Source organism: Genypterus blacodes, unplaced genomic scaffold, assembly GCF_046128005.1.
Source record: "Genypterus blacodes isolate CSIRO-AG114 ecotype Tasmania unplaced genomic scaffold, CSIRO-AGI_Gbla_v1 ptg000136l_1, whole genome shotgun sequence".
Classification (NCBI taxonomy): Eukaryota; Metazoa; Chordata; class Actinopteri; order Ophidiiformes; family Ophidiidae; genus Genypterus; species Genypterus blacodes.
This window is the reverse complement of record NW_027466938.1, coordinates 27,832-45,000: the sequence shown is the minus strand read 5'-3', so window position 1 is coordinate 45,000 and position 17,169 is coordinate 27,832. Positions and strand designations below refer to the sequence as shown.

The 17,169-nt window shown below is 46.0% G+C and overlaps 1 protein-coding gene across 1 annotated transcript in view; it reads right to left on the bottom strand.

The window, feature by feature from the left end:
• The window catches only part of LOC143011549 (netrin receptor UNC5D-like), a 52,894-nt gene that overhangs the window by 13,138 nt on the left and 22,587 nt on the right, over positions 1-17,169 (bottom strand). Inside the window, exons 7-9 of the mRNA XM_076164452.1 lie at positions 16,154-16,519; positions 12,574-12,658; positions 4,947-5,118 (exon numbers count right to left, since the gene is read on the bottom strand). Of these exons, the coding sequence (XP_076020567.1) occupies positions 4,947-5,118; positions 12,574-12,658; positions 16,154-16,519 (623 nt within the window). The remainder of the gene's footprint in view (positions 1-4,946; positions 5,119-12,573; positions 12,659-16,153; positions 16,520-17,169) is intronic.

The following is a 17,169-nucleotide window of genomic DNA, read 5'->3' as shown; positions in this document are numbered from 1 at the left end:
AGATTTTAAGCCTAACTGTGATTGGCTCTACCCTCATCACCTTCCTCCTCTTCCTCCATGTCAGGTGGACCGGCTTTGGCAGCTTGACAGACAGAGGTGTCACATTCAAAGACACAAATGAGTCTTCTGCATCTGCATAATAACATAATTGGTTTATGTACCAGGCTTCATAACGGATAAAGGCCACTTGGTCTCACCCAGAAGTGTCTGGGCCTTTGTTCGCAACTTAGAGACCTCATCCTAAAGCCTCTGATCTCCTGGATGGTGTTCACCATAGTTCTTAGTCAGGTGGAAATGCTCAACAGCGCTTTAAGATTGTGCCACCACAGACCGACCTAAACCAGAGAAACTGTTTTGAGGCATCAGCGATGACTTTAGCCTCAGGGAAACAAGCAGCTACATCCATAATATCTAACACATACTCATTCTCCTTTATTGTTTCCAGCAAAGGGACGACACAATCAATTAATGCTTACATTACGTGTGCTTCCGTTGAGGTAGAAGGACATGGAGGCGCTATTGGAATCTCTTAATTGTTTTATGAACTATCTGACAGGCCTGGGAACTACAACTGAAAGCTACAACGTCCTCCTGCAGGTTAGGCCAGGAAACTGTCTCATTACTTTCTACTGGGTTTCCCTCAACCGCCTTGGAGGCTTTACATAGCAAGACCTGAGGAAGCATCTGAGAGGCCACCGTCCAGTGTTCGGCTGATGTTCTCCACTTCAGCATTTGTACGCAAATGTGGAAGTAAACTCTCTCCCCCTCTTCCTGTATGTCCTCACCAATACCTCAGCTTTTTTCCTCAAGTCCATATCCCAAATTCCTGTTCATGCTAGGTACATTTTCAAGGGTTTCACTCATCCTAACTATTTACTGTGTGTGTGTGTGTGTGTGTGTGTGTGTGTTTCTGCAGTTATCTTGTGTTGCTGTTGTGTGTTTGTCTTCATTAAATTAGCAGTTCTTGCGTCTAGTAGTGTGCACTGACAGGTACATTATAATAATTACATCCCTAAATTTACAACCTGTGTGTGCACATACAAAGGTAAAGGCTGTGTCTACTACCTGGAAGCTGTATGGGTTTTTTCAAATGATATACATGTATATCCCTCCAAGCAAGCTGGTAAACAATACATAGAAACGCTTTGAGACAGGAGAAACCCAGTGGCAGGTTCAACTCCCCACTCTCATCAGCAGAGAGAAATGTATGAAACACAAAAAGGTATGGGATTATTTCCTTCCATTTATTTTCTTTTTCTAAATGCTACAGTTCTACAGTCTAAGGTCTCTCTCTCTCTCTCTCTCTCTCTCTCTCTCTCTCTCTCTCTCTCTCTCTCTCTCTCTCTCTCTCCCTCTCTCTCTCTCTCGCCCAAATTTAAATTAATTGATTTCTCAGTGTTTCTGCAGTAATGCATTCAGATATAGGCAGGATGTTCATGTTCGCTGTGCTGACCTGCATACGACCCTCAGAGGAAATGAGAGACAGACAGCCGCAGGTGGGAGAAGCACAACCCGCTTCTCTGCCATGGAAATGATCAAATAGGATTCAGGATTAATTGCAGGCGTTATGTTTAGTGGATAGTGTTGACTTGCTTATATGTTTGTACTTTAGTTCACACTGTACAATACATGGAATATGGAACACTGGAGGCTGGAGGCTGGGAGAGGAGAGGATTTCCATGATGGGGTATTTAAATGACTCTCCACTCTGCAGGTATTATGCAGGGTCCAGGGTTCTTTAGCTTTTGCTCTTTTTTATCTTTCGCTCGGAGCCCAAAGGTAAGTCATTACTTCGAACCAAGACTCTCTGAGGATCACTGAGCCCTTTTAATATTACAGTGAAATCTCACAGCGACATGAACCATCTATTCATCAATTCATCTATTCAGTCTCCCTCGGCTTCCTCTCCTACCTCATTGGCAACACTCGCACATCTTGAGAAATTGGCTCCTAATGCTGAAAAGAAGTCGTTCTGACACACAATGGTGAAGCTAGAACGCACAAGAAAAGCAAGGTTAGGTAGAAGTGACGTGGAGACAAAGGATGTGTGAGAGGGTTGTTGACACTTCTGTAGGTAAACAAGATGTCGGTAGAGGAGCTCTTCAAAGTGACAATGAGCTCCAACTGATGACCTCAAGAGTCGACTCAGTTTATTAATCTGCTGCAGCGTCTCAGAGGGAGATAATAACAGAGGATATAGAGGAGAGGGAGGTACAAGTGCTGTTTCCTTTAGAGGCACTTTAGGTACTAAATGGACACATTCTGTTATGATTCAGGACTAAACTGACTGTCTGGTTCTGGTTCTGGTTCTGGCTTCTTCTTCTACCATATTTTCTTTATGGTGGCGATCAGAAAAGGCCTTTGCCCTCATCAGATTGAAATGTTGCAAGGTTTTAAATTGCATTCATGATTGCTGTGCTACATGTGTGATAGTCATTCAAATGGGATATTGAGATTATTCATTTTATAAAAATCCACCTCAAACAATGACATTTTAACAATAAGCAAAATATCACTGGTTCCTACTGTAAAACCACGAACAGCATGATGTCATATGAAGACACAGTAGATCCATGGCAGTTCAAATTGAGTTTACAGTGAAAGTTGGAATTTGGCTGATATGGGGCCCAAAGGGACAAATTTGACTTAGCTGGCCTGATGGTGGCGCTGTTACATACACGTTTATGTGTTGGCTTGTAACTTTTGAACCATAAATCAGAGAATCTCTCATGGTTTGGTCTCATGTCGATGCCAGACTTGTGTGTGTCTATATCACATACACCTTACATATTCATTGTCTTGTCAGGGGGGAGACGTATTGTAATTGCAGGCCTGTTTGGCTTTGGTGGAGGTATGCACTCCAGTTTAAAAAATGTGTAGTGTTTTTCCTTCAACAGCAGATAAAGAAGCAGAATGTTGCTCCTACTCATTATACTGTTTGTGTTAAGATAATGATGCATTCAGAGGCAGCAGCCGGCAGTTAAATCATGGGGGTAGCAGAGGTCCGTCTCCTAGCCACCTTCACTGCTTAGAGCCGTGTTACTTAGGACTAAGCAGAGTTTCTAGAGAGCGGGCGGACCCAGCCGCTTGGTCTAAATAACAAGCTCTTTTAAGCGCTGACAACCTCCACAACAGCCAGGGGCCAAGTCGCCGCATTCATTATTCTGACCCACGCTTAGTTTGCTGAAAGTTTACTTCAGATTTACATTTACATTACTGCCTGACTGAATATTGTGTTCATTATTCTCTCCCTTGTCTTATTATCATATCCTCTGCTACAGTTAGACAACAAAAGCAAATAATGCAAAGCGATGACAGCGATTCGGGGGTCGTTATGCCTTTGGATCAGGGATTAAGCTCTGGAGACTTCATCCAGACCAGTAAAAGCAATCTGCTTTAGCAGAGGAAGAGGAGACCAGACACTGCCGGAATGATAAACGGGAACACAAACAGCAAATAAAAGAAAAGGCGTCGGTTTCCTTCTACTGAACCCCTTTGGTTGAAACTATCAGAGCAAAACTAACAAGCAGAGCAAAGCCTCAGGTGAGTGTGGGGCTGGGTTGTGTTGTGTTGTGTTGTGTTGTGTTGGGCGGTGGCTGAGGTTTGGTGGGGGGGGGGGGGGAGGGTTTGAAGGGATCAGGGGTTAGAATGGACAGTCATGGTCGGCAGGGAAACAATCTCCATGACTCTCTTCCTGATTGCCTCACATCTAAATTCACTGTGCCGTGTCCGTCCTGATCCAACCGATCGATACTTCCTTTGTCTCACACGCAAGCCACATTCCCCCCCCCCCCCCCCCCCCCCCCCCCCGCGCCGACTGACAGCAGCCATGACTCTTCCTTACCATTACACGCTGTAATTGTTTCTTTATTTTCCTCCTGTCAGACTAGCGGTGTTACCTTCAGGTGGCCTTATGTCACCCGCCGGACCCTCAGAGAACATGAGGGCCGGCTTCATCAGCACCGCCGAGTCACCTCCAATAGTCCTTACAGGCTCACACACAACTCAGCAGTCACATGGTCTCTAACCGCTCCTTCTACCACATAAAAAACAAATATAAAAGGATCGGGGAACAGAGGGGAGAACCAGAGTCAACCGCTCATGACATCTGGTGTTGTGTAGCCGTCCTTCCTCCTCCGTACACACACTTTAACCTGAGTGTGAGTGTTAAACAGGTCTGATATAAACACGCACTCTATACTGTGATTAAGCCGCATAAATGGGACAACTAATGAGATTCTGTGGTTCATGGAATATTCATGATGCACCGCAAAACACATGCATAGGTAGAAGAAGAATGCTGGAGGATGATTGAAGCTTGAGTTCTGTGCTAACGGCCGTGGTTTCATTGCATCTGAAGCCCACCGGCCTCTCACTTCCCTCCGGAGCCACGAACCAGCCTCTCTCTCTTCACTCATCCCTGTGTTTGCTTTGCGTCAGCTGGTTTTCTAACACGCCGCCTCACTTTGTCTCTACACAGAACATGAGCTCCATCCTACTGTGGCTGTGTCATGATGTCGTCTCAGAGGGACACACACAAACACACACACACACACACACGCGCACATGCATTCGCGCACACACACACACACACACACACACCACACACACACACACACACACACACACACACACACACACACACCTTCATTTCTCATCCACCTCTTTGTGAAAACGATTCTTTTCTGGTGTTCACTTTATATACGGCGTGACAACAGCTCCACTTCTATATAACATAAGGACTCAGAGTGAAGTGATGCAGGCTGAGCGCTGCAAACATAAAGGCAGGATTTAGATGAGGTCATCCTCCCTTACATTCCCTCTGACATTTAGACACTAAAAGAGAGGAAAAACATAACCAAGGCGAGCGAGGTGCCATGTCGGAGCCTCTCTCAGATCCTGATGTGTGTGAGTGTGTGAGACAGTTCAGGGGCTGCAGCTCTCACCTCCCATTTGCTGTCCTGGGTTTTCCTCTTGAGCTGGATGTTCCAGTTCTCCGCATCCATCTCAGCGCAGTGAGCTACGGTCATGGCCACCGGGCAGAAGAGGTCGAGCCCCGGCGGGCCGTACGTCACCTCTGGGCCAAGCAGGATTTCACAGCCTTCCAGTGTTTGGACACTAAACACACACACACACAGAATGAAAGTGACACTTTATAAAAAGACACAGTAAAAGAAATGGTAGTCCTGCGGGGGAGAGATCCAGGCTGTATGTTCAAGTAGTGACACCTCAGCAGAGCGACTCTGTTATTCTGCTTCTATTCAAAGAAGCTGACAGCATCATAAACATCTCTGGCTTTGTAGTTGAGATGGAAAGTGTATGGCAGTGAGATGCTTGTTCTCTTTTTGTGGACAAGAAAGTGGAAAAGTATAAGAGAGCCTGTTAGAATGCAAGGAGGACAAGAAGACGACATGTCAACCATTCAACTGAAACACATGAGTACATTAGTGAAATAAGAAGACTGAAGACTGTGATTAAAGCTGCTGTGTGTGTGTGTGTGTGTGTTTGTGTGTGTGTAACCCACACACAGTGAATCAATTACACTTTGTCTTCATAAAAGAAATGTTGTTATGTTGCATTGAACCAAACAGAAAAACACATTAGTAACTTGAATAATAGATGTTATTGAAATGAATGAAGGCGTATCGTTTACTTTACTTTACTTAACTTTACTTACACCATCATTTAACCCAGGATTCTAAGAACTAAGTTGATCATTTCTAAAAAAAAAGATATGGACTCATCTCTTGGCTGAAAGGGGAAATAGTGGGGGAAGGAAAAAGTTTAGGACCCAGCGGTAAACCCGCCCTGGAACTCTTTGTATTCTTCAACCTGTCCAGGATAAAAAATAGATAAAATACCAGCTTTCTACTCACAACAGTCTTCTTCTTCTTGTCAGCTTTAACTTTTTGTTCTACTAGAGGCAACGCTCATTTCATCAGTTGTGTGTGTGTGTGTTTGAATATGTGTGCCTTCAGATGTGTGTGTGTGTGTGTGTGTGTGTGTGTGTGTGTGTGTGTGTGTGTGTGTGTGTGTGTGTGTGTGGGTGTGCATTCAGAGCTCAAGCCCAAACTGTCTTTTTCCCACTGTGCTGTTTCTTGTTGTTTTGTTCTCCGGCTTGGGCAGAAATAAAATATACAGAGTGTTTTTATATGTACATATGTAAATAGTTTGTTCTTGTTCATTTGTCTCAGTAAACTCTCAGGTCTAAGCGGTGGAATGGGAGGGAAAGCCTGGTGTGAATCACAGCTATGTTTAGTAGAATGTTCAGCATCTCCGTGCACACTGACATGAGGAGCTGGTGTGTTCAGGTGCTTTTCAAAAGCCCCGTTCACCAGGTTGGAAAATGATTCTATTACAGAAGTTAGCGTGTATGATGAGGCCAGATGAGACTCTGTGCACTGATCATTCTTCATCCTTCAGCCTGGTTCAGCTCGGCCTTCCCATGTTGATCCCTTTCTCTCTATGATCTTGGAGCCTTCACACTGGCTGCACCTCTAACATCTCTTTCTGTGCTTTTGTTGCAGTGTGAATCCTGACAAAGTCAAGAGAGGAGAAGCAGATGTTCTGAAGCGAGCGGTGCTGCCGTGCATACGACTCCTCTGCCTGCAGGCTCTCACTCTCAGGTCGCCCTTGCTGCTAAAAGCTCCGGTTGTGGACTCTGCCGCTAAATAAATTCAAGTTGTGGCTTCACAGTCTGGATTCTGGCATTTCTGTCAATGCAGATGAAAACCCCCATTGTGATTCACCTTCAAGTTGGTCTGTGCTCATTTAGAAACAGCTTACAACAGGCCGCCAACAGGCACAGCGGCGGCGGTGGCTTTGAGATAAAGGGCAGGAGGGATTGTGGCAGTGTGAAGAGATGCCTCGGCAAATCTCTCTAAGCTCATATCAGTCATCGGAGATCAGAGATCTGAGGAGGCTGATTTGTTAAGATTTCCTTCCTGGAATGAGAAATGATTTATCGTCCCCGTAGGAGCCGGAGAGTGGAGTTCACAGCTTTGGTGTGCAGTGCAGCACGATGGCTTTAAAGGCTCAGGTAGGAGTCAGGAGGGATGACTAATGATGTATTGTTGTGTTGGCACAGCAGTACACTTCTTTACTGCCTTTACCCTGTTAGTACACGACTCAACACAATCTACCTCAACACGTTGTCTAGTGTTTGGTGTCATTCACTGGGTTGATTTCCTTTTCTCTCCCTCATTTATTTGAATTTGGAAAAAAGCTTTTCACTCATGCTCTGAACACACTCAAGGCAGAATGTGTGTAAGAGAATTGCATAAATCAGAACGTGACTGACTGCAGATGGATCGATTGTTTACCTGAAGCAGAATGATTCGCCTGCTCTTAATTGTTTACGTTTTTCCTTTGCATTCCCACTGTCGTTTGCATTTCTGTCTTTCTTTTCAGAGACGCTTTATGTATCGGAGCCATGAGAGCAGCTTCTCTGAATTAACGACCTCTCCTGTCTCTTGGAGGACCTAAATGCTAAATGGACTCTCTGGGTGCTGACAAACACTCTTACATTCCCCAATGACTCTCTTAGCATCCTCCTCCTTACTTCTCCTCTCTCACGCTCTGTTTTCACGTTTAGTCAACAGTGGCCCTGTTCTTTAGCGAGCTCTCCAACCCTCAGCCACCACAGAACCGAGCCTGATCACATCTCCAATGCAGAGCGCAGGCACGGGGCCGACGATCCGTCCCTTTAATAGCCTGTGACTGTGGCACCGTCGTCCGGCGGCAAACGCTCAAAAGCAGCGCCCAAAGGCTGCCTGTCTCTTTTCTCAATTCCCCTTGTCATCAGGATGAAGGGCTCTATACGCCCGGCTCCTCGCGCTCGGAGATGAGGTGCATTATTTAACGTGAGGAATGACTCGCTCCCTCCGGGACGCAGGAGCCGTGCAAAGTGGCAGATTGGGGCGGAGGGAGGGAGACAGGCAGGCTTAATAGATGCACACATTAACAAGCTCCATTAGCTTCACCTTTATTTGGTTGTAGTCGCCCACCTGTCTGTCCCCTGCTGCTTCGGTCCATTTTTTAAGAGACGCAGACAGACTGCTGGGCCCACAGATGCATTCATCAGACGGGCGTGTAGAGGTGAAGCAAACACATCTGCAACTCCCATGATCCTCTCTCAATCTTTCTCTCTTTCTCTACAAAACTGCATTCATTCATCTTAACTACTTATTTAATCAACAACTCTTAAATGAAACGGCTCGGCTGATTGAAGACCTCAGCGGAACATTCACAATCACTTAGACTAAGTGACGGCACTTTGGTTTACATCACCGATATCATGAGCACTTAACTTTCAGTTTTAGTGCCGGCCTTCTCTTTTGATGGAAGGAATTAGTGTAAGAAACATTTAACACTTCAGTTTAAACACGATTAGATCACTTTAAGTCTGAAAAGTCTGCAATCATAGAAGATTTCATGATTTTGGGGGGAACGTGAGTCTTAACTAGGTCACTGGTTTACATGTTTTTGTAGTTGTAAATCAAATTAGATACAAATATGTCCTTAAAACAGCTTTCCTATGATATTTTACCGTTATTTCCTTTATTATTTGTTTATCCTGTACAGACTTTCCTAAGTTACACATTTAGCTTTTATTGTATTCCTTCTCTCCTGACACACTCTGGCTGTGTGTGTCAGCTTTGATATAGAAGAGATCTCAATCTAATAAAGACTGTCATGGAATATGTTGATCACACACATGATCACAGGTATTGATCTTGCAGTGTGTTTCCTGAATGATGTCATTAGTTAGTCAATGTAGCTGTTTGCAGTCTATATGTGTTAAATAACAGAATGTGACTTTCTATGCCTATTTCTTTCGCTTTTCACAAGAAAACAAGGTGTTATTAGGACTATCTATGAGAATGATCACACCTATAATTAACAACATTAACATTTACAATAGGTGCTGAAATCCTGTGATATTGTCTTCTTCTAATTAGCAGAGAAACAGACATTGCCAGTAGAAAAAGGAGGAGTGAACACACACACACACACACACACACACACACACACTTCCTACTCCTCTACATTTCACAGATTCACATGTGGGCTCTTCATCACCAAAGTCTTTCAGATCAGGATCTATGTGTGTGTGTGAAGTTTGTCAGCCTCTCTCTCTGATGTGTGAGCTGTGACCTTCACAGGGACGGAGCTGCGTGCTCTGGACTAAAACCCGCCATCATCGTGTCTGTCCCGGTGAAATGGACATTCAGCAGTGAGATCTATGGAGCGTGAGAGCCGACGGCCTTAAAGCACGAGCCGCCATCGCTCTCCATCCAGAAAGAACACGCATCAGCAAGGTCGCTCACTGTGGGCAGCTTCAGCTCTGCTTAGGGGGGAGAGGCAGGCGAGCAGGCAGTCACGTCACACCTACACACACTCTTACTATTCCACTGGCAGCCATAGGTGAGAGAGATCATCACAGCAGCCCTCACTGTGCTTCCTCCATTAACCCTGTGAGTTCAGAGAGTTTGCTTTGTGTCCCTTAATGGAACAAACCTGGACTTGATGGCGGCAGCAGCTCAGTCCATAGGTGACTCAGCTCGGGAAGCGGAGGGTTGCCGGTTCGAGTTACGTATGGACCAAAAAAGTGGATCGGCAGCTGAAGAGTTTGGCCAGTTTGCCTACAGGGCACTGCCAAAGTGCCCTTGAGCAAGGCGCCGAACCCCCAAACTGCTCCGGGGGTGCTGCATCATAGCTGCCCTGCGCTCCCTCTGTACGAAGCATGTGTGTGTTGGGTTACATGTGGAAAACAGGTCCGACCTAAACAAACGGAGCCGTGGAAAGATCTGGAATAGCCTTGAAGAACCCCTCCTATAAATAAGCTTAAATGGGATTCTACCAGCGTGTGGCGCCGTAGGGTGAATAGGGAACCCAAGCGGAGAAAGGATGCAGCTCTCTGCACGTCGTCCCCTCGCACAGGACAGTGATTGACAGCTGGCGAGATGACAAACACCCCAGAGCACAGGCAGATACGGAGCGACTACAGTAAACATCCTTCACTTCACACACCTCACACACACACACCTCACACACACACACACAGTGAATCAGCACTTGCAAAGCAAAGCTGCGGCCCGAACCAAACACTGGCTCCGGTTCAGGCCTGGAACAGTTTGAAGTATTTTCAAAGGTGAATATTGTAGATAAAGAGGCGGGGGGAACCAAAGCCTTCACGCCAGCAGGTAAGAATCTATAAAGGGACGAGGGAGGCTGCAGGCTGACGAGTAAAGAGTTACACAGGTATCGTGGATTACATATCTGTATGTTGAACAGCTCTGCCCTGCACACACACACACACACACCCACACACACACACACACACACACACACGCCTCCATTAAGCAGAACCTGAAGCTCATCTGCATAATGTGAAGACTTCTCTGAGGTCAGGGAACAACATGCATCATAATCCTATTAAAGGCAGACAGACAGGCTGCTTTTCCAATCAGCCCGGTCCGGCAGCACAACTCACTTTAATGACCGGCATAAATATGACTCCTCTCTCGCTCTCTCTCTCTCTCTGTGGCACCGCCTCTATGATGTCATTAGACCTGTCCCTGTCAGGACAACCCTGTCAGGTTGATTGGTTCTGTGTGTGCATGTTGTTTTGTTCTTGCGTGACTTTGTGGAGTGTGAAGAAAGTGGAGAATGTTGTGGCTCTCTGCAGGGAAGGGTGTGAAACTCTCTCCCCCCCCTGCCTCCCCCCTGGAGAGCTCGGTCCATCCAAGGGTCATTACCGGGCTGTGATCAGAATACCTAATGCGCACGCTGCCGGGATGAAAGGCCTCAGGAGACGTGTGAGCCTTCCTGTTCGGCCGCTCCACGTCCATCAGCGCACCAGGCTCCATTCATCCGCGTATTCATCAGTGTTTAAACAAGCTCCCCGGGTCGTGACTCTCTCTCCCTGAGCGCCGCGTTGTTGACACAGAGCGGAGCACATAACTACATATTGACTCCTTCCAGAGGAGCGGGGAGGAGGAGGAAAGAGAAGAGACTGGAGGTTTGACTTTGCCTCCTTAGAGTCAGTTGGCCAAATGAAGGACTCTCCATCTCTGAGCCCCCCGGGGTCACTTTGCATCTTAGACTCCCACCTGAGGCGAGCGACAGGAAGGGACCGCCCCTTCACATCAGACCTACAGGAGGTCCAGCTGGGAGGGGGGGGGGGGGGGCAGGGGTCACAGACATTGACCCCTCTGTACGTCTTCCTGCATTCTGGGCTTTTTAAAGACAAACCCTGATGAAGAGGAGGATGCATATGGAAGCTGTGTTGTTTTGTTTGATGAATCTAAATGATAAACAAACAAACCCAGGCAGTAATAAGGAGGTACATGTGTCATATAAATGTAAATCACTCCGGAAGATAGAGAAGAGACTGAGAACACATTCGGTTGATGACTTTGGTACTTTTTCTTTTGTTTGTTTATCTAAATTTGATTTGTTTTATGCGTGATGTGAAGTTAAACCAGCTTATCAAACATCTACAAGGACGCAATCCTCTATACTCCACCTAATACTACGGACAAGATGATGGCTTATATATGGAAACATGTAAATGTATGCATGCTTCATTACTTATTAATCTGCTGATTGTTTTCCTGTATTGCTGTATATGATTACACTCTGGATGTAATATTGATATAGAGTTGTTTATCTGGATGGTGTATCAAACATATGTAACACACTTTACAGGTCTTTCCTTCCTGCAGCAGGCAGACTAACTATTCAACCAGCACCTCTCCCTGTAAACCCGGTCTCACGGTCTCAATTTTTCTCTTGTACTTTGTTGTATTCTTGGACGAATAAAGGATTATCTTATCTTATCTTATCTTATCTTATCTCATAATACATCTTACAGGAAATGTGATGTTTATTCCTGTCATTTCTTTATCTTAAGCCCAGAATGTAATTAAAACAAGAGGATTCTGCAGCAGGTATAGCTTCTAATGAGAGACCTTACAGTTTACTAAGTAGACCACCTGAGCCGGTGATTTGTTGTTCACAAAGCTACAAATCTGAAGAATGTAAACACTTATAGCTGAACTGACAGACAGACGAGCAGACGAGCGGCAGAGTTTCACGCTTTGCCTCCCACCTTATTGCATTCTTAAGGACACAGACAACAGATCATCATCGTCTCATATAAGGGAAGAGCTAATTAGCCACGCATGATTTCAAATAAAGCAGCTCCGGCTCATTAAGTCACTTTGCTGTGCAGACCTTAATGAAAAACCTCTTCCTTCCTTTGGCATCCATTTTCTCGGATCTAATTTTGTGGTAATTAAGCCTCCAATGATGGAAGCATATTAAAACCTGCAAGTTTATAATCTGCATCAACGCTACTTTGTGTTAAGGAGAAGGAGAAGTTCAATCGAGTCCTGCAGGGCTTGCGAGACTAAAGACTGCCGCTCTAATTTATCGGATGGAGGACGGTAAATAATTAGAGGACGGAGCGCAGCAAGTCAGGGGAGATGGATGATAAGACAGAGGAGGAGGACGAGGAGACAGCAGGAGAGAGAGATGACATCATATGTGGATAAACTTTGGCCTCACCTTGCTTCTCCGTGATTGATCACCATGTACATCTCCCAGGACATGTTCTCAGCCACTGCACCGTGTGGCACCAGCAGACTCACCCCTGCAACACACACACACACACATACACACACACACACACACACACACACACACACACAAACGTGTCAACAGCAACAACTTCATCTGCCGTCTGACAGCAGAGGGCGAGCTGAGGTCTCACTCGACACATAAACAGGTTACTTTGATGGAATCAGTCGTAGGACACCGTAAGCTGTCATGTCTGGTTACAGTTGCTAAGGACAAGTTAGCAACTGTAACCAGACAAACAATGTTCAGGAGATTCAGCAAAGTTTAGTAAAGTTTGCTGAATGTCCTGAACATTGTTTGTCTCCTGACCATTGTTTGTGTGGTTACAGTTGCTAAGTTGTCCTTAGCAACTGTAACCACGCAAACAATGGTCAGGAGATTCAGCAAAGTTTAGTAAAGTTTGCATTCAGATGAAAAACTTCAGAGCAGAATCTTGGTGATGGTAGCAAAGAGACGCCAAAGTTCAATCAATATAAAATATAAATATAAAACCCTCCAGTTGATTAGTCTGTTTATTTAAATGGAAGGTTTTGATCTCACACACATTCTTCTTGCTTTGACCCCTCACAGTCTGTGTACACACAAACACAAACAGGTGCAGCACCTTGCAGCTCTACATTCGGTCCTCTGGCAGAGCAGCAGAGGGTTCAGGTTCATGTTGCTGTGACAACAGCAGAGGAGGCGGTGTAACGTGTTCACACCTCAGGCTCACCTGATGGGAGGCTCTAGCATAAAGGAGGCTGCACTTGTTCATCAGAAATGATTCACACTGCATCCAGGATTCATGCATTCACACCTTAATCAACCAGCAACACTCTTAAAATAAGAGAGGGGGGTTAAAAATAAGGTTGGACAAATATGGAGATGATGGCATCAGCAAAGTTCACAGAGTTAAGAGAGACAAAGGTGTAAAGTTTACTGAGCAGAGTGATCAGAGAGGAACAGGGAGACAGGGGGACAGAGAGACAGGGGGACAGAGAGACAGGGAGACAGGGGGACAGAGAGACAGAGAGACAGAGAGACAGGGAGACAGGGGGACAGAGAGACAGAGAGACAGGGGGACAGAGAGACAGAGAGACAGAGAGACAGGGGGACAGGGAGACAGAGAGACAGGGGGACAGAGAGACAGAGAGACAGAGAGACAGGGAGACAGGGGGACAGAGAGACAGAGAGACAGGGGGACAGAGAGACAGAGAGACAGAGAGACAGGGAGACAGGGAGACAGAGAGACAGGGGGACAGAGAGACAGGGGGACAGGGAGACAGAGAGACAGGGAGACAGAGAGACAGGGAGACAGACAGACAGAGTGACAGAGAGACAGAGAGACAGAGAGACAGAGAGACAGGGAGACGGGGAGACAGAGAGACAGAGAGACAGAGGGACAGAGGGACAGGGAGACAGAGAGACAGAGAGACAGAGAGACAGAGAGACAGAGGGACAGGGAGACAGAGGGACAGGGAGACAGAGAGACAGAGAGACAGAGAGACAGGGAGACAGGGAGACAGAGAGACAGGGAGACAGAGAGACAGAGAGACAGAGAGACAGGGAGACAGGGAGACAGAGAGACAGGGAGACAGAGAGACAGAGAGACAGGGAGACAGGGAGACAGAGAGACCAGGAGACAGAGAGACAGGGAGACAGAGAGACGGGGGGACAGAGAGACAGAGAGACAGAGAGACAGGGAGACAGGCAGACAGAGAGACAGAGAGACAGAGAGACAGGGAGACAGAGAGACGGGGGGACAGAGAGACAGAGAGACAGAGAGACAGGGAGACAGGGAGACAGGGAGACAGAGAGACCAGGAGACAGAGAGACATTGGTGTGAGCACAAGAATCTTATTGAGCTTTCTTAGATTCAGGCACTTTTAGGAAGAATTAAAGACAGAAATGAAAGATGGAGGAGCGACTTGAACGAGATTGAAAAGACACTTTGTCTGCAAAATGAGACCTTTTGAACAATTATCTTAATCTCTTAAATTGCAGCGTCTAGGAGATCCCACCTGCCTGACAGAATCACACTGAGGGACAACGAAAGAAAGAAAAGAAAAGCTTTAGAAAAGAGCAGAGTGATAGAAGACAGAGAGAGTCTGAGCCGGTCTGTGGAGAGAGACTCTAAAATACAGAGTCACTAAAAGAAAGATGCACTTTAGACTCTCCTCACAATTACATGGTTACAATTAGAAGGTTCTAGTTTAGTCTTGTGACAGTTTGTCAAACTTTACGGGCCTTGAAAGTTTTGTTCTTGTTATTTTAATGTTATTGTCAGTCACTAACTTCTTTATCATAGATTTAGATTCAGGTTTAGTTTAGGATAAACACTTTGCCAGTGGTCTAAGCGTCTTACTTATACTGATTTGTTTTGTTTTTTCATAATAAGTCGTTTATCTAGATACAGATTTCATGGTAGTGTTTTGGTTTTAATGTCAAAAAATACTTTATAAATAGTTAAAAGGACTTTCTATCCTAAAGCTCTGCAGAGTTCTGTTTGGTTCAATGTCACTGAGCTGAAGTGATCCTCAGTAATCTGCAGTCAAGTGTGCGTACGCTTGACAACTGAGCCTAATAAAGACGAGTCCGAGCAGAAAGGCTGCAGGCTCCTCCTCCTCCTCCTCCTCACGGCTCCTCAGCCTGAGAGACGCCTGCAGGAGGCTGATTTCTCCTCTTCACACACGCTGAGGGCCACTGATCCATACACCAGAGCAGACTGTTGACCTCCTGATAACTGTCCACACACACACACACACGCACGCACACACTCCTCCAAAACGCTCCATTTGTGTTGAAGGTCCATGATGACACTGTGACCCAAGTGTGCCACAGAGAGAGAGTGTGTGTGTGTGTGTGAGGATGTAGAGGAATGACAAACAGATATCTGCTCTGACAGCGGTGTGAGGAATCCTAGCAACTGCATGTACGATGAAGAACACAGAGGAGAGCCTTCATGAAGATCAAGGCAGGGATATAGTAGATAAAGATAGATAGTCTAGAGTTTAATTATAAACCTAAACTTGTTTTCTTGTCATTTCTCACACTTCTCTTCTCTCCATAATAAATTGCCAGCAAGCAAAGATCAAAGGTCATTCATTAAAATAACATAAACAAGTGGGAAGAAAAGTTTGCTGCACTTTCTTTCTTTTGCAGGTCAAAAGAACACAAAGAAGAAGAACACAAAGAAGAAGAAGAAGCTCCTCCTCTTCACACACAGCTGACAGTTTAGGACAACAACAAGCTGAGCAACATGTAGCTACACTTTCCTCCTGATGTGAGCGTTTCATGTGAAAGGTTGTCTAATAGTTAAATACTGGACTCTTTGCGTACGAAGGCTGTTAATTACCTGCACTTCCTCCATTCCAGCCTCTCATTACAGGAACCAAGCTCACACTCACACACACTCTGTGACCGCAGCCTCATTATCACCTCTCAGCCTCTCTCACTTAGAGCTCCACGCCTCCACGCCTCCACGCCTCCACGCCTCCACACCTCCGTGTCTCCGGCTGTGAGAGCTCACCTGTGTTTGGCACCACCAGCCGCCCCCCCGGGTGTCCGAACACGCCCCCCGTCCTCAGCTGCTCCTGCTTGCCGGCGCTGAGCGGCCCGTTCAGGGTGAGCGGGCCCTTCTTGCGTCGGTCCACCGTGCTGCAGTAGTCCCGGCTCAGGCCAAGGGGGAAGGTCTCGGGCGTGGCCTTGGCGTGGAACTCGGCCCGCTCCGCCACACCTAGTGAAACCATAAAGGAGCTCTGAACTTTAACCTTGATGTCCGGCAGGGGGTCGAAGAGTTCTTTGTCTGCGTTGTCATGGAAGCAGAGGGGAGTGCTGTACGTCCGGCCCACTGTTAAGTCCGGCTGCATGGAGGAGTTGAGGAGCAGTGGGTTACCTGGAGATGGAGACACACACACACACACACACACACACAGAGACACACTGTCAACACACCGCCTACACCGGGCTCACATGGGACGCACATTTGGAGGGGGAGTTGTGTAATTAATGAATCACAGCCTCAGCCTCTGTGTTTCCAGAGGAACAGGAAGTTCACAGACGCCGCAGACTAAAGTGAGCAAGGACACCAGTTTATAATCTGATCCAGCAGAGTGACTTCATTATTTATGTGTTACAAACCTGAAGAACTTCACAGATGTACAGTTCCTGACTCAACTCTTCATTGAAACAGGAGGAAAAAGCTGAGCTGTATTTACTTTAGTTACTAGATTATTACACATTACTACACTCCTGCTTATCTAATGCAATAAACACACACACACACACACACACGCACACACACACACACACACACACACACACACACACACACACACACACTACAAACACACTCAGATCTTTGAAGAGCAGTAGTTTATCTGTCTGATAACTAAATAAAGGAGATTTGTGGTCTGGTGAGGAAATCCATTTGGGAAATTGCGACAGAAATGGATTGTTTATGTTTTGGACTAATTATGTTTACAATCACATCCTCTAATCTGATTATTCTGTTGACATGACAACACATTTATTGACATTTTCACA